The 25,138-nt window shown below is 43.5% G+C and overlaps 1 protein-coding gene across 3 annotated transcripts in view; it reads left to right on the top strand.

Moving 5' to 3' along the window:
- Nucleotides 1–14,502: 14,502 nt before the first annotated feature.
- Nucleotides 14,503–25,138, top strand: part of Cc2d2a (coiled-coil and C2 domain containing 2A) — a 77,850-nt gene continuing 67,214 nt past the window's right edge. Inside the window, exons 1-3 of one of the 3 annotated variants that reach the window (XM_070012292.1) lie at nt 14,503–14,608; nt 21,263–21,318; nt 23,696–23,779. In XM_070012292.1, the coding sequence (XP_069868393.1) occupies nt 21,280–21,318; nt 23,696–23,779 (123 nt within the window). In that variant the 5' untranslated portion in view covers nt 14,503–14,608; nt 21,263–21,279. Of the gene's footprint in view, nt 14,609–14,898; nt 15,104–21,262; nt 21,319–23,695; nt 23,780–24,176; nt 24,252–25,138 lie in introns of those variants that run through there. The other 2 variants (XM_070012293.1, XM_070012294.1) reach the window with 2 other exon arrangements.

The raw sequence follows: 25,138 nt of genomic DNA, 5'->3' as shown, positions 1-25,138 counted from the left end.
AATGTTCCTTTCTTATAGCTTGAAAATATTGAGTATCAGCCAATGTTAAGCATAGTCTATCAAAATTAAGACGGCCTGGCTAGACGATGTGGTTCAAGCTTGTAATACTAACTAGTTGGGAGTAAAGATCAGCAGGCTGTGATTCTAAGCTAGCCTAGTCATAAAAACTTGTTAAACCCCCATCTTAACCAACAGTTAGGTACAATAGAGCAGGCTTGTTATCCCAAACTACAATGGAAACACAATGATGGGACAAAGGAGAGCACAAACAGGAGGATTGCAGTCCAGGCCAGCCTAGGGGGAAAAAAAGGCAAGATTCTATCTTGAAACTAACCAACACAAAAAGAGTGGTTCGATTGGCCTGTTAAGCAAGAGTAAGGACCTGAGTTTAAGACCCAGCACTACTAAAAAATAAAAATATGAAAACCTGGCACATTAACTTAAAACAAGCAGAAAATGTGATAAGGCAACAAATGACTCCAGTGTTGAAATGTTTGAATGTATGAAAGGCCAAACTGTGACACAAAAGGAAAGGGGAAAGGAGGTGCCAGGTTTAGAAAAGAAACATGGGTATTGGCAGTCAGAAGCAACAGGTGACCTCCCCAAAATATTTCCATACAAAATCAAAACCACATTTATTTTGTCTGGCTGTTGCAAAATAAATGAGTTGCTAGGATTTTTTTTCTCTGAGATAATCTAATTTTTGGTAACATTTGGTCAGAATTGACTAAATATGTTGTACCATATGAGCTCAGCATTTGTGATGATCCTCTTCTATGGGTGATCACAATCCTGACCTCTAACGAACACTTCTAATGAGAGAAGATGTTATTCTTGACAGAAGTACATCTTCCCCTCAAACCCTCTGATGTTTATATCACTACCCTAGAAGATGCAATGATACATATAATTACCTGTTTTTTTGTTTTATTTTGTTTTCTTTTTGGCCAATTCTGGGGCTTGAACTCAGAGCCTGGGCACTGCCCAAACTTCCTTTGCTCAAGGCTAGCAGTTTACCACTTGAGCCACAGTGCCACTTCTGGCTTTCTGTTTATGTGGTACTGAGGAATCGAACCCAGAGCTTCATGCATGCTAGGCAAGCACTCTACCACTAAGCCACATTCTCAACCCCACATGCCAATTACCTTTGAGAGATGCCTTGGGGAAAGGCATCCTATGAGTTCTGCCTCTCTGTGAATCAAGAAACACTGGTAGGCCCATTTCATTCTTAAGACAACATAACAGCACTGAAAAGTCAGCCTACAAAACTCAACACTGCCATTCTGTTTTCTTCCTGGGTTTTTATTTTGTTTTGTGTTGTGTTTTTTGTTCCATTGTTATTGTTGTTTGGTCAGTAGGTTGGTTTTAGATTCTGGTTGGCGGTTTGGGTTTTGAGATAGAGTCTGACTATGCAGCTCAAACCATCCTTGACCTAATGATATTCCTGCCTCTGTCCCCAAACCACAGTCCCAGAGTTTAGAAGTTATAGGCATGAATTATCATGTCCAAAGTTTTTTGAGAGATCACACATCAATTCCTAAAGATGCCAGCAGCTCCCATTGATACTGTGTCCTTCATAAATGACTGTGTCATTCATAAATGGCACTGTGCCAGGCGCTATTGTACTTGTAACATGTCATTGTTTTATGCTGAGGAAGAGGCCAAGACATTAAGGAGAACTCAGTACCACTGCCACGACCTTTGCCATAAAAGGAAGAGTATTCATGGATGTGTCAGGGGCCTCCGTTCATGAGAAAGGAGGAAGACAGTGCGTCTTGAGACCACATGACAAGGTCTCTGAGTTCTTCCATCTTGGAAATATGCTACAGAAGCCACAGACTGGAAGCAGCCACATAACTCAAGATCAGTTTGCTATGAACAGGCAAACCAAAGGACTGTATTCAGAGGTGCAAGCAGGGTTAAATGCTCCAAGTAAGGGTGTTGGAGTATCAAAACAACAGGAAACCATTACCACCCAAAGGCAGGAGAGGATGAGGTGGTAGCAATGGTATTGCTGAGCTGAGCATATGAATGCTGAAGATTTAGAAGAGAGACCATTTTTACAGATGGTCCCTATCGCTGGGCCATTCTACAGAAGCTATACCTAGAGAAGAGCCACTACCAGGACCTCACAGATGCCAGGAGGAAAACAAAGCAATAAACCCTTCTCTTCCCTTCTTGATCAATTCTAGAAAGTAAAGGAATCTGGGTGATGCAGGATGTAGACATGGCCTTCTACATGACGAGCAGAAAGGAGGAGGGGAGATGGACAAAAGAGCCAGAAGACTTAGTAGAGGGAATTAACCAGCACAGAATCCCCTCCTAGATCCCTTCCATTCTAAAGTATCCAAAATCCCGTACAGCCGCTGCAGTAAACCTGGCAGCCTGTCCTGAGAAGGGCAGAGGGGACCCCTTCCAGCACGGCTTAGTGCTCCCCATAACTTAAGCTCCAGGCGCCCTCGGGTCTCCAAAGTCATCCAACTCCACTCAGGAGAACATTGGGTGGGAGTGTGGATTCAGGGACTTGCAGAGAGGAGCAGAGGGTTCTCCCGAGTCCTCTCTAAGCCACCCTGCTATACTTACAACAGCAACGAGCAGCTGGCGGAGTATCAGGGGCTCAGAATCCTAGCCAAATAGCTTTCCAGCTCATCATGAGTTCAATGGTCTCCTTGATACTCTAGAAATGAGAATCCAGAGGCTCAGTACACGCGTGATTTAGCCGCCGTAAAGCTTTAATAAGCATAGTTTTACTCCCGTCTATCTGCCCCCAAGTCCAGGCTCACACTGTACTCCTTGGCACAAATGGCATCTGCTTTAAGGTACAGTTTCACAGACAAGGTTGTGACCCACAAGGCATTAAGACTGGACCTCAGGGTCCAATGTGGACCCTTTGCATTGGGTCTGACTCTGCGAAGAGTACCCAGGCATCTTTGGCACATCATAAAGCTTAAAAAAAATACTTCTTTTCCTAACAATAAAGTCTCCTATAACACATACTCTCTCTCTCTCTCTCTCTCTCTCTCTCTCTCTCTCTCTCTCTCTCTCTCTCTTCTCAGGATTCTTCCCACTAGAAGGCAAATGCAAGCAAGACCACACACTTCCCATGGGTCTCATCTATTCCTCAAAATGGTTTGTAGACCAGAATCTTCCAAATATTTTCAAAAACTGAAGAGTCCTTTAGGAAAGAAAAAAATTTTTAAAGACTCTATTATGAGCCTGGCAGAAGCAAGTGGGTCAAGGGTTTGATGCCAGCCCAAGCAAAGTTAGTAAGATCCTGTTTCAACCACAAAATATAAATCAAAGGGCTGAGGCATGGCTGAAGTATCAGATCGTTTGGCCTTGTGGGGACCTGGATTCAATCCCCAGTATCCCTCCCTGCAAATGTAGACACTGGTGGAAACTCACAATGCCTTACTGTGGTTCCCAGAGATGTGTTCACACGGCCTGCCTATTTTTGCTCTACGGCATGAGATCTCACCCTCAGTAACGTTGGCATTTCCAGCCAGAGCATCCAACAGGAAACGTATAGGATGTTTAACTCTGGCCTCCACCCCTACATGTCAGTAGCCCCTCTTCTCCATCATGACAACCAGTAATGTGCTCAGAGATCAGCAAGTATTGAGAAGGTCAGGATTGCCCCAGTTGAGAACCCAGTATGGCACCGATCTGTCCAGTCCCCGACCTACCAATTTGTACAGAGCCATTTTCTTTATTTTGGGGCAGTACTGAGATGTAAGCTCAGGTCCCTGCACTCGCTAGCCAAGGGATGTACTTCTCGAGCCAGGCCCCAAGACCTGCCCAGAACCCTTTCCTAACTAGCCTTTTCTTCTCTTCACTTTAGGTAAGATATATATTTATTCCTTTGTAATCATTTCACAGAAAAGTGGCAAGACACTCTGACCTAGGGGGTTGGCAGTGTGGCTCAGGTGGTAGAGCACCAGCCAATGAATGAAAGCATCAGATACCAAGTTCAAGTCCAGATCTCAGACAAAACAAATTCCACTTCCCTAGCCAGAGTATTTATTTTGTATCTGACAGAGAAACTGCAAAGTCTCCTAGTACTAGGCATGTACTCCCAGAAAATAATGAATAGTGTTTGCAAAGGTGTAATTACACAAAGAGTCTTGCAGCAAACCCTGTGAAATGGCACACTGAGAAACAGCCTAAATGTCTGATAATAGCATGGGTATTAAATGAGCTGTGGCACCATCTCCCAGTGGAATACAGCCAGTAAAAATGAGCTGGAAATGCATTAGTACCACAGGATGATTGAGAAATATTAACAGAACACAGTTGATTTCTAAAGAATAGTTTCCATCATTATTCTATTTTTAAACTGTGTTTATACATTTGCATATGTACTATGTAATTTTTTTTGTTTCTTTGTATGTTTTTCCTCCATGGTACAACCCTGTCATCACTGTATTCGATTCTGGTGTCCTGTATCTTGTAAATACATTTTTCTAATTTGGGGAGGGGAAGGGAAATAACAAAATGCTGAAATAAGGATACAGGATGACCCATTGTAACAATGAGATGTACAAGACATTATGTTGAAAATGAACTTTACAACATTGCAGTGGGGAGGGGAGAGAAAGAGGAGGGAAGAGTTGGGGAGATGGGGAGGGAAGGGATGGTAGGGGGAAAACAAAGGAGGGGGTAACAATGCTCAATAGGAAATGGACTCATTATCTTGCTCGTGTGACTGTAACCGCTCTGTACAGTATCTTTACAAATATATATATATATACACACATATATATATGTATATATGTATATATATATATATATATATATATATATATATATATATAAACAAAAGGAGCCTAGCACTGGTAGACCTGTGCATATAATCTTAGCTACGCAGGAGGCTGGGATTAGGACGATCAATGTTTAAGACCAGCCCTGGCAAAGAAGTAAATGAGACTCTGGCTCAAAGCACAGAGCTGGACAGGTGGTATAAACCTATTGGCTACACCTAGCAAACAGGTAAGTTACACCCAAGCACATATTGGGCAGGAAGTGGGACCCCATCTCACCAACAGCGAGCATAAAGGAGGACTGGAGCCTCAGTGGACAAATGGATCAAGAAATTGGTTTATATACACAATGGAATTCTATGCTTCCATCATAAAGAACGATATTGCCCCATTTGTAAGGAAATGGAAAGACTTGCAAAAACTTACATTAAGCAAAATAAGCCAGACCAAAGGAAACATTGATTGCATGGTTTCTCTCATTTGTAATCATGAGAATGTGCCTATAAATCTACAAGTAAACACAGTGGATGGTAAAAGACAAAAAAATCACATTTGGGGCTGGGAAGGTGGCTCAGTGGTAGAGCGCTTGCCTTGCATGCATGAGGCCCTGGGTTTGATTCCTCAACACCACAAAAGCAGAAGAAGAAAAAAGCCAGAAGTGGTGCTGTGGCTCAAGTGGTAGAGCGCTAGCCTTGAGCTGAAGAGCTGAGGGACAACGCCCAGTTCAGACCCCACGACCAGACCCCCCCCAAAAAAATCACATTTGGACATGATGAATTATTATACAGAACTCTAAAACATTCACACAGTGAGACCAAAGGAGGATATTCTCAGGAGAGGATCACAAAGGCTCAATAGCTGTATGTGCATATGATCATGTAAAATGATGTTTACTGAAATGAACTCCAAGAAATGGAAACAAGAGATTTTTTTTGTAATTTTAGTTTTACTTTTTTCCCCTCTTGGTTGCTGTTTTTGACTTCTGTACTTTTTGTCCTGTATGTAAGTTTATCTGTCTTTGGGAGGGTAAGGGGGAGCAAATGCAACAGTGGTGCTCACCAGATACTATGTGGAAAATGAACTATATATCTTGGGCGGGGGGGGGGGGGGGGAACTAGGAAGGAAAACCTGGGAGAAAAGAGGGAGGGATGACATTGTTCAAAAAGAAATGTACTCACTACCTGACTTATGCAACTGTAACCCCTCTCTATATACATCACCTTTATAGTAAATAAATAAGAAAAATGGGGCTGGAGTTGTGGCTCAGAAGTAGAGATCATCTGCTTACCAAGTGCCAGTCCCTTAGTTCAACCACAGCACCACTAAAATAATAATAGTAATAATAAATAGGTACAAGAGGACTTTATATTTCTACCCATCTGATCTTTATTTTATTTTTTTTCCTATAAAGGTCTTATTTATCTTGCACAATACTTTTTATTAAAGTTTGGGGATCGTAAGGTAATTGCGATTTTCATTGTACTGCCACAGAAATGCAGAGAAAGTAATCTAGAGAGAAACAAAACTAGGATGAAGTATGAAGGGGCATCATGGTTGCATTTTCTGATGGCATACTTGGATGTCTATTTCAGAAGATTCTTTTAACATAAAAAGTAAAAGAAAATAATACTGGTGTATCTATTTTTTAACTAGTCCACCCTAATTTGCACAGGGTAGGAAATGAGTCTTGAATTGACATCATTTTGCCGAGTTTTTATTAGTCCAGAACTATAAACCAGTGCGTTAGCCACAGCATGAAGTCACTTGACACCAATGCATTTGTCAGATGGTAACAGAGTTTACGAGCACCAGCATGAAAAGGCCTGGACCTGTGGCTCCTCTCCAGTGCCAACACGGACATGGAAGGACTGATGGCAAGACTTGCCCCATCTAGCCAGCACTCCAGGAAATGATCACAGAGCACTGCAAACAGTGACCAGAAACTCTAAGGGGTTGCCCACGCTCTTATGTCACCAAAGTACTCTTTTACAGGGTGATGTGTGAGACGCTGTCTTGGCTGAAAGTCAGCAAGAGAAGGCAAAGTCTGTGGTTCTATCCCACTGAGGACTCCAGATAACAAATTGGGCCCGCCATGCCTCTTTGCAGTTACTGGAATCACTCCCGAGCAACAAGCATAGGAACCCACAAAGATGTTCTGCAGAAAAAAAATCCAGAGCCACAAGTATAACCAGCTGGGCACTTCAGAGGTCAGACTTCTGGCAAATAATAATTAGACGGCCAGCATGCAAAATGATCAAGATCTATATACTCTCAGTGACTAGCCAGAGGAAAGCATATCATTGTATATGTGAAGACCTGATTCCAGAAAAGAGTCATTTTCCATTTCTCTTGCCTTCTGCCATCCAGATAAAATGTATTCGGCCTGCTGAGAAACCATAACTTCTTCCCCAACAAGGATTTACCCTCTATTCAGTCATCTCCCATACAAAGCTGTTGGTAAACTGAACTGAATTCTCAACTATAGGAAGGGTTGATGTCAAGTCCAAGGTTTCAATATGTGAAGAAAAAAGAAATCCTGTTTCTTAGCAAATGTATGTTCCTAACCCAAACAAGGAAAGAAAATAGTTACTATCTTGCTTTTGCTTTCCAAGCTTATTTGAATAGTAACAGAATGGAATGTGGCCAGTTTACTTTTTAAGGTACTGACCTCTAGTGGCCAGTAACAGTAATGAGTTTGCTACGGTTTTATATACACATTTAAAATCCAATTGAGGGCTAGAAAAAAAACTTCACAGGACATCTGTCTCCACCCACTTCACATTACAGGAAAGGAAACTGAAACCCACAGAAGATGAGGACCTGGTCAATGGTTCTAAAATGGGACTTGAAACCAAGTTCTGCTGTCTTTGTTTCAGTTCATTCTGTTCCTCTTGCCTGGCACAAATCTAAGAGTTTTTTTTTTTTTCCTTTCATACCACAATTGATAAATCCTTTAAAATGACAGCACTGAATTTTCACAGTGAAATACCAGGAAACATATTTGGATAAACGTGGATAGAGGGGTTTCAACCCATGATCCATGGTAAAAGCTGAGGATGAGGGTTTTATCTTAATCTTCTTTGAATCTAGCTCTTTGTAACAGGTAGTAAATAATTATCCAGTGAATAGGTAACCTGGTGGACAGGTAAACTTTAATTTGAAATTAGACATCAACTAACACCAAAAGCAATATATTTGCTTCATTATTCAATTAGCAAATGACAGATCTAAGATTAGAAGCTAGCAGTTCAGTCTTGCATTGAATACTATCAATTCCTTAGAGACCTCACACTTGCCCTACTAATAATGACCTTCCAAAATTTAACAGAAGCAATTTTTTTGGTTTCTCTGAATCACTGCCCTGACTCACATGTACATTGTGTTTTCAGACTTCAAGATGAAAGTTCTGGTTCTCAAATAAGAATCCAATGGAGACTTTTTTTCTCTCTGTTCTTTCAATCACTCAACATTGTCACTGAGTGTCCACTACCTGCCACGGATTCCTTATGTAATGAGAACCCAAGAAGAAAAACAAAATGATGTATGAACCACAAGAGGAAATCAAAACAGAAGAAAGCCTTGTTAATGACAATGGATCCTTCACCAGGGTGAGAAGTGACTCGAATTAGGAAAGAGCCTTAACAGTATGGCACACATCAATATCTTGCAGAAAGCATGAGAAAATCTCCAGATACCTTGGTAAAATCGCCCAGGCTGGCAGTAAAAACAGGGAATTTCTATATGAGAAGAGAAAAATCTCATGTCCAACACCATTCCCCAACCATTGTTCCAGAGTTTATGTCCCTTCTGAGGATTGTAGCATTCTTTGCTGATACCATCATTCGGACTCCCCAAATCATTCTTCCTTTTCTTCTGTGGTTATATATAACCTACTCAGCAATTCCCCCATAGCACAGATGAGATGGTACAGGAGAAATTATATGACTTTATTACCAGAGATAAGCATCAGAACACAGAGTTGCTAAAAGCTGTTGGCTAGCCATGAAGTCACCAAGAACCCACCCTCGTGAGGTTGAGCTCCACGCCCATCCCTCCTTATCTAACCTACCTTGGAGAGGATATGGAAGTGTAGATTTTTTTTGGGGGGGGGGAGTTGAGGGGCTTTAACTCAGGGCCAGGGCACTGTTCCTGAGCTCTTTTTCCCCAAAGCTAGAGCTCTACCGCTTTGAGCCACACATCACTTCCTGTTTTCTGGTGGTTCATTGGAGATAAGAGTTTCATGGACATTCTTGCCTGGGCTGGCTTTGAACCATAATCTTCAGAGCTCAGCCTCCTAAGTAGCTAGGATTGCAGGCGTGAACCACCGGTGCCCAGCTAGTTTGTGTGTAGATATTTTTTACTATATCCTCAGGAAAACTCCTCGAGTAGAGCAAAGTTCCTCAGAATTCAAGGCCAGGACAGTGGACAGTCTAGTGGTAGGGATTCCTTAGCCCTCTATTTGAGGATACAAACAGCTACCCATTCACAGATAGTTTTGACTCCAGACATCTGTCTGCTCACAGTTCTGTGGACTCTTCCATGCATTTTGGAAAACACCCACAGTAGTTGAGATCAGAAGCAAGTCTGTGAAAGTTGTATGTATACCCTAGTCACTCTAAGGAAAGTAGAGACATACCTTCCCAATTTAACAGAAATCAACACATGAATGGTGATGTCTGGATAGTAACAATACATCCTCTGTGCCAATGGAAGCACTTGAGTCCTTATAGGGCTGCCTGAATTTTCATCAGGAAACCACAGTTGCTGTAGTTCAGGCAGCAAAAACCTGGAATCAGGAAAGAAGCCAATTCTAAACTGAGTCTAGCAAACTACCCATTTTTACAAGTATTTTAGCACATAGTGCTTTGGAGGAAAAGCAGCACAACAGGTCACATTACATGATAAATGGGTTGCATACCCAGAGAACAGGAAGTATTGTGGGGTTTTGTTGTTGTTGTTGTCAGTTGTGGAGCCTGAACTCTGGGCCTGGGTGCTGTCCCTCAGCTCTTCAGCTCAAGGCTAGTAGTACTCTATCACTTGAGTCACAGCACCACTTCCGGCTTTTTCTGCTTATGTGGTACTAAGGAATTAAACCCAGGGCCTCATGCATGCAAGGCAAGCACTCTACCACTGAGCCATCTTCCTATCCCAGAAGTGTTGTTTAATCAGAAGGAATTGTCTGCCTTTTTTTTTTTTGCTCTATTGTGCCCAGAAAGTCTCTTTGTGCATAGTTGTATTCAGTGAGGGTCCTCTGAGTAGCTTGTTCTGATCATGCAAATGGATGAAGGTGGACACATTCTCTAGGAGTCGGATATAAAACAATTTTCTTTAGGGAAATTGAGGGGATGGGTGGAGTTTGGAGAGAAAATGATGAAAGGGTGGACCTGCGCAATGAGCTAACTGAAACTGATCCACCAAGAAAGACGCTTGGTACCATAAAGAGCCATGCTGCACACAGAAAAGGAATTGATGGACTGGGCATTGGTGATCACTGTGAAAACTGCACTCAAGTGGTATGGAGATGGGAGGGTGTGGCTTACAGCTGAGATCCACCCCATCAGATGCTAAACACAACAGAGGTACCACATTGAAAGACCCAGAGACTCCTTCCTTCCTTCCTTTCCTTCTTCCTTCCCACCGTCCTTCCTCCCTCTCTCTCCTCATTCCTGTCTCCCTCCCTTCCCTTTCTTTGTTTTCTCTCTTTCTTTCTCCCTTCCTTCCTTCCTTTCTCTTTCTGCTGTGGGTCCTGGGACTTGAACTCAGGGCCTAGACACTGCCCCTGAACTTTTTTACTCAAAGCCAGCCCTCCCCCCAGTTTGAGCCAGAGCTCCACTTCTGATTTTTTTGGTAGTTAATAGTAGTTAAGAATCTCCTGGTTACCGGTTCTTCAGAGCCCAGGGCGAGACATGCCATGCATTCTGTTGGTCCAGATGTAACTGTTTTCAGTCAAGCTATGGACCAAGGACATTTTTCTGTAAAGGTCAACCAATTATATTTGCCCAGCTTAGCTTGCTTTAAATGTTAACCAATCATGTAATTTCTTATGTAAAAGTTCCTTAAAGTTGTTTGTTCAATACTATAAAAACTGTGCTGATTCTATGCTCAGGGCCTCTTAGTGTCACTGGTTACCGTGTGCATGGAGGACCAAGCTCGAGCTTGCAATAAACCGGCTCTTTGTTGCTTTAAAAAAAAAAAAAAAAAGAATCTCCTAGTTCTTTGTACAACCACTTAAAGATAATAAAAACATTTTTTTAAAGAGCCTCCTGGATTTTCCTGCCCAAGCTGGCTTCAAACCATGATCCTCAGATCTCAGCCTCCTAAGTAGCTAGGATGACAAGAGTGAGCCACCAGAGCCTGGCAAACGCAGTGTTTCTTAATCCAGCAGCTGTTACATACAAGGCTGAAGGATGGTAAAGATGACAATGATGCTGATGGTGATGATGGTGGTGCTGGTGGTGCTGGTGCTAGTGGTGGGTATGTGTGTTGGAGATGCTATAACTGTCCTATGTTGTGTGGGATGTTTAGAAGCATCCCTGGCTCTTACTCAAGAGATGTCAGTAGCATCCTCCTCTACCTACCCCCCTCCCCCCCCACACACAATTGCAACAAACAAAAATGTCCCCAGACTTTGTCAAATGGCCTGGGAGTCTCAACACTGGTTGAGACGTGTTCATTTAAGCTAAAAGAGTGAAAGACCGAAGTTTCAGGTGTGTGGTATCTAGTAAGAGCAGCTGGACTTCTGGGTGTATCCACGCAGCTGAGACCAACTATGGCTCCAATATCCTAGGAACCATTTCCTGCCGTCACTGGCTCCCTGCTGCTCTCCTCTTTTCGCTGGCATTTGAACAAAGGGTTACCCTTTGAATCAAGGAAGCCCTCAAGAGTCGTGAGCAACTCAGTGGCAAACAAGCATCAAGGAGATGTTGGGTCTCCTGCTAAAAGGGCAAGCGTAGTTTCAAGTGACTAATTAGACACGAAAGCCGTGTGGTGATATTTGTATGCTAAGCTGATGAAGCCAGCCCTGGCATCAAGAGGCACTGGAGTAAAGAAATGAGAAAGGAAAAGTGTTAAGAGCTAGAGCAAGGTAACCTTTTCAATGAGAAGAAAACAGGAAAAATCACTGCTCATACTCAAGCAAGCATTTCCTCTGATATGTAAGAGCCTCTGCAGTTATTTCAAATGCTGACATGAATCTCCAAAGAAAATGAAACTTGTGGGGTTTTTAATTCAACAGTTCTGACAGCTTTTTGAGATAGTGGGCTGGCAAATTTATACGAGAAAGTGTAACTCAAAACAGGTTGGAAATCATAGTGCTGTATGAAGCAAATTAAATGCTTTAATATATACAAAATAAAATAGGCCACACAGACAATCTCTCTGAGTCAGTAGGGGTTTCTATTTGCTAGAGTAACAAAGGTTTCCAATTTATGTGAATTCACGCTATATTTCCTGGGGAAAAAATACTTAATTCAGTAAATGGGAAACAATAAAGCCCAAGTCAAAGAATATGATCTTAAAAAGTTTATGACTCAAAGGTGATTCCAACTTGAGCTTTATCTTGGTGGTATATTTTTCCCTTGTGACATATTTTTTATTCTTGGAGAATGAAGGAACTATAATCCTCAAGTATTATATGAAACTCAAAGAACTGAGTAAGAACAACAAATTCACCAAAAGATGAAAATGTGTTCCAGATACCCAGATGTGAAAAGTGTATGCTAGCCATTTCATCCAGCCACAAGAACAGAGTCTCAGTTCCTACCCCAGCCCCAACACTGTTGCAGAGAGCATTCTAGCATCAGCTTTTTGAGGGTATATAGCAGAACCATAGAACATGGCACGCCAAATAAGGCCACAGGGGAAAACTAATGTTAGTCAGGGATGGGTACAGGATGCTATCACGTGAATCATTTCTGTGACTTCTGAGCCATAGACAGGGTTCCTAGTTTCCTGGTACCTGATCTGGCTGTAGCTTTGGATGGGGGAATAATGGTACACTGTGTGTTTGACAAAGCTGATGGCTGGAAGAATGAGTTTACATTCGCTAGTTTGTCAATCAAAAATGGAATGAGTTAGGAGAAAATGAAGCAGACGGGGAATTGCAGACTACAGAACTTGCAGGTGGCTGGGTAACCATACTGCAAACCCAACCCTACCTGACAAGGAAATGGAGGCGGCTAGCTACAAAAGAATGAGGAGATAAGGAAGGAATAGTACATCTTTGGTGTCTCCACCCTCCAGGAAACAGAAAGGAGAGTCAGAAAGCCATCTTCAAGGATTCCAGTCCTCAGTATTTAACCCAAGGCCAAGGCCTGTAATAAAGAAGGACACTGAAAGATGGCTGACATGGGCTAAACAGCCATCTTCCCTGGGGCTCATCCCTCCCAGGCTCCTTCTCTATCTCCTTTAAGCTCTCCTATCACTGTTACCTAGAATCACATCTTACCTGAATTCTTCTCTTGCGAAGACCAAGGTGGTTTAGCTACCCTAAACTTTCTGGTATTCTATTTGGTATGTTGGCCAGGAAGTTAGGGGTTAAGTATGTCTTCTTCTGACTGGGCCTCATTGAACGGTACAAAAGAAGAGTCATTCATTTGTGTTGTAAGGTGGGAAAACAGAGAAGCCACATTTTGAGAGGTCGAATTGTGCAGTCTTTATTAAAAGGCCAGTGACTGCATGGTGGACTCCTGTCTCAAAGACCAGCAGTCAGCAAATACACTCAACACTGTTAGAAAACTGAGCCACGAAGGCCAGAGAAGAAAAAAAGAACAAAAACAATACCAACAAACCAGTTCTGCTCCAATCATGGTGACCAGAAAAAGAGCCAGGAAACTGGACATGAAGTGCCTGCCCCTGCCTCCAGGAATTCAGGCATGCCCATCATGGGGAGGGGAGTGGGGTCAGGCTTCACCTTCCTCTACCATGAAGACAAGACTTCTACCATCCACCATATGGCCAAGATGGCGTGGGCCAGACCCAAACTCCCTATTTCATTAGCTATCTCTAAGAATTAGTTATGTCTAGGAGCATGAGTGTCTCCAAGATATAGACCCCAAATGCCAGAGCATCAAGGATACAGAAAATAACATAGTGAATGTACATATGCATGTATGCTGTGCACATGCATGCACACACACACACACACACACACACACACACACACACACACACACACACACAGGTGTTGTCCCTTGATCTACCCATTCCATCACTCGTCAGTCTGCTCGCCTTTCTCCTGTCTCCATTAGCATTTTTAAGCCACAACATTTATATTCCACTTCAGTGACTGTAGTGGCATTCCAAAAATAAGCAGAGCTCTAACTCCTGCATTCAACCTTTCAGGGTTAGCCCAAAAACACCCCAGTGTGCCCTCCACAAAGATCTGCCCCAGTTAATCAGCCACCTGCCCCTCATATTAATGGCTTTTTAGGATTTTAAATCCTCCCACCTCTGAGCATGTCTTGTGCATTACCAGAAACGACTCTACAACCGGGGGGCAGGTCTGCCCATTTTCCCCACTTAAGTGCCTTTCTCTTTTTCCGTAGCTTGAGTTCCTCTGCTGACTAGTCTGCTCCTGTTCTGAGACTAGCAGTAAACGGTCACTTTAAAAGGAAAAAAAAAAAAGGCGCTGCCTGGTGACCTTCCCTGCGAGCTGGTTGCTAAGCTGCTCAATTTGCCCAGAGACGTGGCTGCGGCTCCAGAAGCAGCCTGAGATTCTCCTCCACTCAGCTCTGCCCTTCCGACTATTTCAGGAGCTTTGTCCGCAAGCCTCGCCTCTCCTCCTCCTCTCTCTTCCCTCCATCCTGGAGAACAGAATCTGCACGGTGCTTTTTGTAAAGTTCTTTAAGGTAAATCAGCTCTTAACAAAACCCCGGCTGCAGTCATGGTTTCCCATTTTCAGCTAGCGCCTAGAGTTCCGCCTCTCGCCGGGGTGCCTGGGAGCGGGCTCAGTGCGTTACACACTTAGGAGCTCCGTTATCTGCATTTTGAGTTTGCGCCCTGGGGATGTGGAGCGAGCGTTACTCGGGCGGCTTTGATTTGAGCTACTTGTCTGGTTGGCAGGAGAAGTAAATCCGGTTCATGAGGATCCCTGGGTGGAAATCCTCTTCGCGGTGCATTTCCGGTCCTTTTAGTTTCCAGTTGGTGCAAGGGTGAGAAGTGCTGGTTCCAGCGGAACTTTCCTTTTCTTTTTTCTTTTTTTTTTTGGTATTGGATGGACAAAGGGCTCTTAACCAAAGGCTGAGGTCCAAGAATTCAGGAAAATCTACTGGCTGTGGTTTAAAACCCATTTGCCTTCTTTGCAAAGAGGTGCTACGGAAAGCTAATAAAGTCTAATGGGAAATGTAAGTCTGCATTTTTATATGCACTTTTTTGCAGACAAATTCAGGGCCAGTAGGAAATAACCTCCTCTCTCTCTCTCTCTCTACACACACACACACACACACACACACACACACACACCCTAGCGCACACACACACACACACACACACACACACACACACACCCTAGCACACACACCCTAGAGCTCATTTGGAAATAACCTCCTCTCTCTCTCTCTCTCTCTCTCTACACACACACACACACACACACACACACACACACACACACACACACAACCTAGAGCTCATTTGTAAGTCATTCATTCTAACACCAGACATGCTGAAGAGGGTAGAAAAGGAATTAAACCTGGGAAGATGCTGGATGTGTGCTGAGAAGACAGATCTATAAGCAGACAGTAATAGCACAATGAGCTAAGTGCCAGAAGAGATTTAGGAAAAGGTCTAAAGAGCTTGGAGGGGCAGGATTCTTTCCTGGGAGGGGCTTCTGTACCTCCTCTATTCTGTAAATGTGCTCATTTGACAGGGCACACAGAGTGCTGGCAGGGTACCTACTTCACTCTTCAAGGGAAATATACATTGTATCTACAGGGCTAATTGGCACTGACCTTTAAACTTTCTACTTTACACTATGGCTAGAATGACATACAGATTTGGATAACAAATCCCAGAAGGGATGTGGCCCTCCTGATATTTCTGAGCTTCCAGAAAGATGGGTAGAAAATTTCTTTCAGGGTTGCAGGAGAAAATACCCAAGGACTGTAGGACAGGATGTTTCACAGCACTATAGATGGACAAAGACCTACAAGTGAGCTGAGCATGGCTGGAGAAGGGGGAGGGTAGATGGCTGGAGAAGGGGGGAGGGTATATGGCTGGAGAAGGGGGGAGGGTATATGGTTGAAGTGGCCAGGGATTGTATGTGAAGCTGAAGTGGGAAATGTAGGCCTGGCGATCCCTAAGGAAAATCTACTGGCTGTAGTTTAAAATCCATATAGCTCATATGGCTGATAGCTCTTCTCTGCACCCTAACAAGCTCTTTTCTCTTCTTTACATCTTTCTCCAGATGCTTCCCGCCCTTGCCAATTCTAAGTACTATAAACCGGTAATACAATCTACTACCACAAGAGGCACTCTACTACACAATTTCTTTTATATGATCTATCTAATCATAATTTTACAGAGAAGTGGCAGCATTGTTCCACGATCTCTGGCAGATGAGTGAGTGGAGCTGGAATTTGAACCAAGGTCTATGTAATAGCTTTTACAAAGTCCTCACTCTTGCTATAAACCCATGATTTCATTGTAACGATTCTATTCATTTTAGGTAGCCGTGGGCAAGATGCATTGCCTTATAAGATTGCCTCTTTCCCACATCTTCATTCTTCTTTCTCTGCATCCTGCATCATAGATCCCTAGATATAGTTCTCATCAGCTGCTGAACCTTAGGAATAGTCCATTTGGTCAAAAGTTTCCATACATTCCTTGAATAACCTAATATAGTCTAAGTGTGTGTCACTGGTACAATGCTTCACAATACTCCATTAGAGGTATTTCCAGAATATTAGACTAGAATAGGGTAATTTCTGATAATTGTGCAAAGGCAAGACTAAAGAGTGAGACTGACAGACAGCAGGGAATGGAGGAAGCCTTTAGAATCATAGAACCTTGAGTCAAATTCTGAATATGACTTATACCTTGTACAACCTGAGGCAAACCACATAAGTGGGAGTCTCGATTTCTTCCTGTATAAACTAAAATATGGAGTCATTGTAGGGGGCGAAGGAGGACATCTACCTCAAGATAGCACAAAATAAGTATGCAGTAAATCCATGGCCCCTACTTTCCTAGCAGTCGCTAGGAACGCATTAGCACGTACCCAGTACAAGTGATGCTACAAGCAGCATATTAAAGTGGGGGTGATGTTGATTTATCTTTTCTAAGCAACAGCATTCATAAGAAAAAAGGATTTGGGTGTCATTGGATTTCCTTAGAAATGTATTCAAAGATGACGGTCAGTAAAGGATGAGGAGAGGAAGTCAACCCCTTTCTATTTTTCATGTTCTACTTCTATTTTTTTCTTCCATGGTTGATTTTTTATGGAGAATCTTTCTTTTTACTTAATAAAATATTTCACATCCTAGCCGGGCACCGGTGGTTCATGCCTGTAATCCTAGCTATTCGGGAGGCTGAGATCTGAGGATCACGGTTCAAAGCCAGCCTGGGCAGGAAAGTCTGTGAGACTTTTATTTCCAATAAACCACTAGAAAACCAGAAGTAGCATTATAGCTCAAGTGGTAGAGCGTTCACCTTGAGCTGAAGAGCTGAGGGATAGCACCGAAGCCCAGAGTTCAAGCCCCACAACCGACTATATATATATATATATATATATATATATATATATATATATATATATCACATCTTTTCTTTTTCCAGGTCATCACTACCAGAGTTCTTTATTAGACAGCATTGTGTTCTTTCACTCCTGGCTGTCTCTAGATTATCTTTTCAGTTCTTTATCTTCTGATATGCTTTCCTCATTTCCTCTCTATATTTTTGTAGCTGGTGAGGGGTTGATGCAGAAGATCCTTTATTTCTGTGTAGCTGCTAGCTCCCCCTGAAGGGCAGGAAGACCCTGAATGAGCTGCCCCATGACCAAGGCAGAGCTAACATTTGAAACCCATGGCATTAAGGACACTTTATGATTTGCAACTTGTGTGTAGTACTTCTCTACTTGGTCTCTCAATCTTAACCTCAGACCTCAGAGGACAACAGAGCTTTAAAGGAAAGGGTCCAAATGTGGCCATCAAGACAGAAACAAGCCAGGTACCAATGGCATATGCCTATAGTTCTAGCTATCAGGAAGGCGGAGATCTGAGGATCACAGTTTGAAGCCAGCCTAGGGCAGGAAAGTTTGTGAGACTCTGATCTCTTATTTACACACACAAAAAAATCCAGAAGTGGCTCAAGTGATAGAGTGCTAGCAAAAGTTGTGTTCAGCAAAAGAGTTCAGGGACAATGAATGACCAGGCCCTGAGATCAAGCCCAAGACAGATACCCTGCCCCCCTCCCCAATAAAAAGACAGAAGCAGTAGCTGAGTGCCAGTAGCTCATGCCTGTAATCCTAGCTATTCAGGAGGCTGAGATCTAAGGGTCACTGTTCAAAGCCAGCCTGGGCAGGAAAGTCTATGAGATGCTCCAATAAACCACCAGAGAACTGGAAGTGGTGCTATGGCTCACGTGGTAGAGTGCTAGCCTTGAGCTGAAGAGCTCAGGGACAGTGCCCAGACCCAGAGTTCAAGACCCATGACAGACAAAAAAAAAAAAAGAAAGAAAAAGGGCAGAAGCAGTAAGCAGTGAGAATATCTACTGTGTTCCAGTACCCCATGACCCAAGACTCTGGGAAGAAAACGTGGATAAAATACTGTCCCTGCCCCCTTACAGTGGGACTTTTTCTAATGGTAGAGAGGCAAGCACATACATTGATCTGTGTTAAGTACTGCAGAAAGATCTTAAGGCACTCTGGGAGTTGTTAGAGAACTCTCAGAGAACAGAGGCGAGAAGTTATCATTGTATTGAGAGCCCTTGTGGAAGACTTCTCTGAGAAAAGGAAATTCCAGCAGAGACCTTAAGGAAATGAGAGCGAGAGGGAGAGTGGGGTAGGGAGGAATCGCTGTGCAAGTTATGGAACACAGATTCTAGGCCAAAGGGACAGAGAGTCCAAGGCCCTGGAGCAAGCGCGTGCAAATGTACAATCATGGAGGGACTTGGAAAATCCTGAAATCACTGATGGATTTTCAGTCATTGAAAGACATGATCATATTGAAATTGTTTTCCAACCACTCACTCTGGCTTCAACATACACAATGTTGTAGCAAGGCAGTGTGGGAAACAGAAAAAAAAATGAAGAGGAAGCTGTAGCTATCTGTGTGGTCTGAAAGAAGACGTGTGAATGGGAGGCATGGCTCAAGTGATAGAGCACCAGTTGTGACCAAGAAAACTGAACGTGAGCTCAAGGTCCTGAATTCAAACTCTGTTACCAGTACAAAAAAAACCTAATTAATTAATTGGGGGTGTTAGAAGTGGCTGGATCTGAATATAATTTGTAGTCAAAGCTGGCAGTGTTCTGATTGGTTGGGGCCAACAGTCTCCAGAGAGACAGAACCAATAGGATACATATGTAAATATATGAGAGATTTATTAGGGAGCTAGCTCATGGAATGATGGTTTCTTTGGTGCCCCACAACAGACTGTCTATAGGCTGGAGACTTTGGAAAGCTGGTCCAACTCACAAGGTCTCAGGCCCAGGGGAGTTCATGGTGTAACCCTAGAGGCTGCTGGACTAAGTCCTAGAGTCCAAAGGCCAGAGAGCCTGGACTTGAGGACAGGATTGTATCCGAGCTCTTAGAGGTTGGAAGAAGAGACCGACTCACCTTCCATATTGTTTTCTCTGGTGGCTGGCTGTGTAGATGGTTTTCCCACCATGAGAAAGGGTCTTCTCCCACCCACCCCACTCAGACTCACACACTAACCAAAGTATTGCTGTCCCAAATCCCTAGGTATTCCTTAATCCAGTCAAGTGACACCTAAAATTAACCATGTCAGGCAGACACGGTGTGTCTAGAAAGAGTGGGAGAATAGATGAGGAGACCTTAGGTTTCTGGCCTGGGCAGAACAGATTTCTGTTTGTTGATAGGAAAATTGTAACACAAGCAGACTTGAGGATAGAAGTAGAACTTCCATTTCAGGCTCATTAAGCCAAACGAAGGTGTCCCTCACACAGCCCACACTGAGGTCTGCCATTCTAGGGAGATGCTTGGACTCAGGCTATCCTTTGAGGAATACACATATCTATCTACCTATATCTGTATCTATATAGATATAGATATATGGAGAGAGAGGATTGAGAACTGCCCTTCAGTATGGAGTTAGAGATGAAAGAAAACAGCAGCAAAGGCATTCAAAAGAAGCAGCAGCCAGTGGTTGAAGGAAATTAGGAATGAACTGGACCCAGAAGTCAAGTGAAGGAGAGGGAGAGGGAGAGGGAGAGGGAGAGGGAGAGAGGGGGAGAGAGAGAGAGAGAGAGAGAATGTGTGTGTGTGTGTGTGTGTGTGTGTGTGTGTGTGTGTGTGTGTTTGTTTGTTTCCATCCTGGGTCTTGAACTCAGGACTTGGATACTGTCCTTGAACTATTTTGCTCAAGGCTAGTGTTCTACCACTTGAGCCACAGCTCCACTTCTGGATTTTTGGTGGTCAACTGAAGATACATGTCTTACAGACTTTGCTGCCTGGGCTGACTTCAAACCCAAACCTTCATTTCTCAGCTTCCTTAATATCTAACATTACCAGTGTGAGCCACTGGCACCCAGCTTCAATTGAAGTATTTCTAAAGGAAATGATAGATTTCCCTCATTGCTAAATACTTTGTATGAGATCCAGCAGGTGAGGACTGAGAATTGAGCCTAAGATGCATCAATGCAAAGGTCATGGTCATTGAGAGATGCTGGCAAGAGCAATTGCAGACAGTGCTAGAAAGAGAGGGTATATACTCAGAGATTTTCCTACAAAGGTTGAAAAATTGAGCAACAGCTAAAAAAGAAGTGAAGTATCTAAGGACTAATTCTAGCATTTCTAAATACTAGTGGAAATGAGCCAATAGAACAGGGAGAAATGATTGCACAGGTGAAAGAGAGAAAGTGTGAAGCCAACTTCCCAAAGGAGGGAAATGTTGGGGCCTGCTGACCTGCAGAGGAACTGGCTGCAGCAAAGCAGAGACAACTCCTGGGAGATGCCACGAGGTGGGTGAGGTGAGGAGGATTTGGGCATCTCCCTGGCTTCGTCTGTTTGTTCAGTAAAGTGAGAATTAAGGTCAAGAGCAGACTGAGAAAGGGCAGAAAGGTGGAAGATGGTGGAAGCATAGAAGCTATGAAATTCTCCACTGGAGCTGGATTCCAACTAAGAATGTGAACAGTAAAGCCAGGTTGCTGGGGATTGAGGCATCTTACAGCCTTCTTTCTTCCTGCCAATTCTGGGGTCTGAGGATTCCTGGTGAACTGGAGAAAGTCTTCTCAGCTTAAATGCTTGCATAACCATCAGTCACCAATGGTAAGAAGAACAATATTTCCGTGGTTTCAAAATGCATGACATCTTTGTTCTTTCTTTGTCAAGGACCCATCCTAGCCAAAATGAATCCCAGAGAAGAAAAAGTAAAGATAATTACAGAGGTAAGTGTTTGCTTGAGACACTCTATGGAGTATATTTGTGGATGAAGAAGTAAGGGCTACCAACAAGCATTTACCCCATATTGAAACGAAAGGAAAATGTGTATTGAAATGAAAACTTGTAACAAATTAAAATTTGACAGGCGTTGGTGGATCAAAAGGCAATTCATGAATCCAGTAGCCTTTGGACTAGAAGAGGTTTACAGGGCTTCACTCTCAGGCAGTATTTAAGGGTGGAAAACAGAAGTGACGTATAGGAACAACTTGATTGGCTGTTGCCCAGGGGTGTTATATTCAAATGTTGCTTCATCAGCCTGTGGCCTGTGATTGGCTAAGCTTGGTTGCTTTGATTGTTGAGGCTCAGCTCTTTGTCACAAAAGTTACTTTCAACATAAACATCCAGTTAGTTTTCATACCAAGTTAGGGTACAGATTGTTAAGTAAATACTTGAAGCACTTACCGCAGGCCAAAATTTAGATTAATGTAGCACACAGAAACTGCATGTGTGGTCAGGGTAATCTTTCAGATAGACAGAGGAGATAGATAATGAAGGGCTTGTAGGAACCCCAGAGGTCTTACCTCTACTGATTTCCCTGAACTGTCACCATGTCATGAATTGCAACACCCAGCAGCTCTCATAATCCGCTGCTGGGCCTAACTCTGCCTGAAGCATCTTGATTTCATTTTTTTAAAGTAACAATTGTGGATTATAATGCTAATGAAATCTGTCCCTGGAGTCTTGCAATTTCTGATTCATGTTATATATAACCGCCTTAAATCACTTCCCAGAGCAGGGGAAGTTAATGGAAGTTATGCGTCTACCTCCTGGAGAATGCAATCACTAAGCAGCAAGAGTTTTTCTGGGGATCCTTACAAGTCCACTGGGACACAAAGGCAGACATTGTCCAGTTTCCGATGTAGTGCTTTAGAGAGCCCCAGAGAATGCCTCAGAAAACCATCAGCTTAAGCAAGATCTCAAGAACAAAACCACACAATCTCTTTATCCATGGGACAGATGTTCTGTAGCCTCTGGGAATCTAGCAATAAAGAAAAGCCCGTGTCTTCATGGAGTCTACATTCCATCTGACTGGAAGTCCTACTTGGCAGCTTTCTATTGATTCAAGATTAGAACATTAAAAAACAAAAGATGGCATGTTGACTCTAGTCCATTCTATGTCAGTAGAATTTAGGAATCATACTTATCATTAGAACCATTTATAATGAAATTCAATTATGTAGCAGATTCAAGTAAAGGAGGCCTGAGTGAGCAGAGGCCTGGACTCAGAGCATGAACCAGAGGCGCATTGCCACAGACCAGAAGTCTCTCTCCCTCCTTTCCCTATCCTCTTCCTCTCACTCGCTTGAAACAATCTTATTATATAGTCCAGGTCAACCAGGAACTCAATCCTCCTACCTCAGCATCCCGAGTGCAGGGACTATAGCTGTGTACCATCACACCCAGCTACTTTACAGTTTCTGTTCATCCAAAAATGCTGATACCCCAGTTTATAAAAGTCTGAGGTTAGAAAACTTGAAAGCTGAAATACTTTTAGACTTTTGAACTCTTGAGATTTGATTCTAAAACATTTGAATGAATAATGTACAACAAGGAAAAGATGTTTGTAGTTTTCCCTTCTCAAAAAGATCTTCCGAAATTTAGCTGGACACCTGGACAGAGAATGAGACCTGTAAACCTAGTTACTCAAAAGGCTGAGATCTGAGGATCATGGTTCAGAGCTAGCCCTAGCAAAAAAGTCCATGAGACTCTCATCTCCAATTAACTACCAGAAAAGCCACAAGTAGAGGTGTGGCTCAAATAGTAGAGTGCTAGCCTTGAGCAAAAAGGCTCAGAGACAGTGCTGCCCGGGCCCTAAGTTCAAGCCCAGGACAGGGGTGTGCGCGTGCACACACACACATGCGCACATACACACATCTACCAAAATTCATACTAAATTTAAATTCTTTTGGTGATTTAATGTAGCTTATTTTCCAATGTAGTATATTTTTCCCTCCCAGCTGGTTAGATTGCCTCCAAAGTCTGCCCTTTGTTCTGGTTCATCATCTGACCTGCCTGGCAGATCCTTGATGATCTTCCTCAGAATGTGACTTTTGAGAGGGGGAAGTATATTGTATTTTTCCCTGTGCCTCTTGGACCTAGAACTCAATATGTGCTCCATAAACGTAGTAACCATGAACAAGGACTGGCAACAACAGCAGCTCCAATATCATTTCATATGGGATGCTACACTGTAAAGACACGATCCACACCGTGTCTGTTTTAAGAGGAGTGTCAGTGAGAGCCACTCACGTGTGTCTTGCCTCAAGATCCAGGTCAATGCTTTCAATGTTAATGCCTGAAAGTCACCTCTTCCCTTTTCAGGAGTTCACTGAAAATGAGGAGGACGCAGACGTGGGAAGGTGGAAGAAGAATTCAAAGGCCCAAAGACGACAAAGAAAGAAACAGGTAGGAAGGGAAGAGAAACTGTGTCTGTCTGCATTGTGTGTCTTTGCTTAATGACCTGCCAGCACTGCCAGTGACCACACGGAATCTGACACAGAAAAAAAAAAAAAGCATCTTCCTTTGGATACCAATTTTTAGTCTGCTTTGGAGAACTAGGAGGCAGACCTGCTGCCTGGCTGTCCCTGTGAGCATGTCCAGATGGTACTCATACTAAGGCTCAAACCCATGCTTCTTTTTCCTCAAGTTTTCTTATCTCCTGAGCCAAGTCTGGAGAAGAGGGCTAGTTGCTGTCACTGACAGCTATAAACGAGGGCAGGCAGTAGATGGCAGTGCAGGATTGCAAATGTTAGAGAACTCCCTCTCTTGCTCCAAAGCCTAATTCCTTGTTAGACTGAGCCAGAAACCAACAGTGCCTGCTCCTCCCCCACACCTCTCCGCAGAAGTTCCCTTCCCAGGCTAGAGCATCTCTCGCAAGGTAAACCCTTTCCAAGCAAATCAATTCTCTTAGTAGCAGCTGCTGCCCTCGGAGAAGGGGAGCAGAGGATGGGGGGTGTGCAGAACGAGGGGCTAGGCAGGCATGACTGAGATGCCAGCCAGGGAGGGAAAGGGAGCGCCATTTTGAGGCAGCAGTCACATGACGGGGCTGCTCCTGGAGCAGTGCATCCTCCCGCAAGCCGGACAGAGAAGCTGACTGCCCTGCAGACCCACGCGGGCTGGGGTGGGGCAGGGCCTGCTAGCCAGGCCACGTGAGCCAGTGTCTGGCCACTCCCGGGAATCTGAGAGACTCACAGCCATGCCTGACTGCTGGAGCTTTAACCTCTTCCCCGCTGGTCACCTCCTACTCTAGAGCCCTGGGCAGAGAAGAGTTAGGTGGCTAAGGAAAAGCATGCAAGACTTCAGGTCCAGATACATGGCACAGCGAGCCGCAGGTGACCAGAGCTCAAGCTGCTGTAAATCCTGGATGGAATAGGAGGATGGGGGGAGGGGGGGTTGACACTGCTGTTTCATAAGTCTGCTTTCCACTTTTATAGACATCCTCCCTTTCACTGATCCCTGATCCCCACCCATGGCTATGTGTGAATTCTAGTCAAAATCTCTGGGTATCTCCTAGATTCTTTTATAGAGGAGAAGGTAATTCATGAAGAAGTGAAATTCTCACCCTAAGTCCACAGTCAGTCTGAGCTGATGACAAGCTTTCAGCTGTCTGGTTCGCAAAGGCATCCTTGCCAACTTTGCCTCCTTGGCTTCCTCCCCCCTGAGACTTGGGGGGAAGGTTCCAGAAGCTCTTCCTAGAGACACCAAAGTTGTGAAAATAATGTTTGTCCCTGATTAGACAGCAAGTTTCTAAAAGATGCTTCCAAT

The sequence above is a fragment of the Dipodomys merriami genome, unplaced genomic scaffold, assembly GCF_024711535.1.
Source record: "Dipodomys merriami isolate MVZ:Mamm:240054 unplaced genomic scaffold, mDipMer1.0.p SCAF_9, whole genome shotgun sequence".
Classification (NCBI taxonomy): domain Eukaryota; kingdom Metazoa; phylum Chordata; class Mammalia; order Rodentia; family Heteromyidae; genus Dipodomys; species Dipodomys merriami.
The sequence above is the reverse complement of the archived record's forward strand: the minus strand, read 5'-3'. Positions and strand labels throughout refer to the sequence as shown.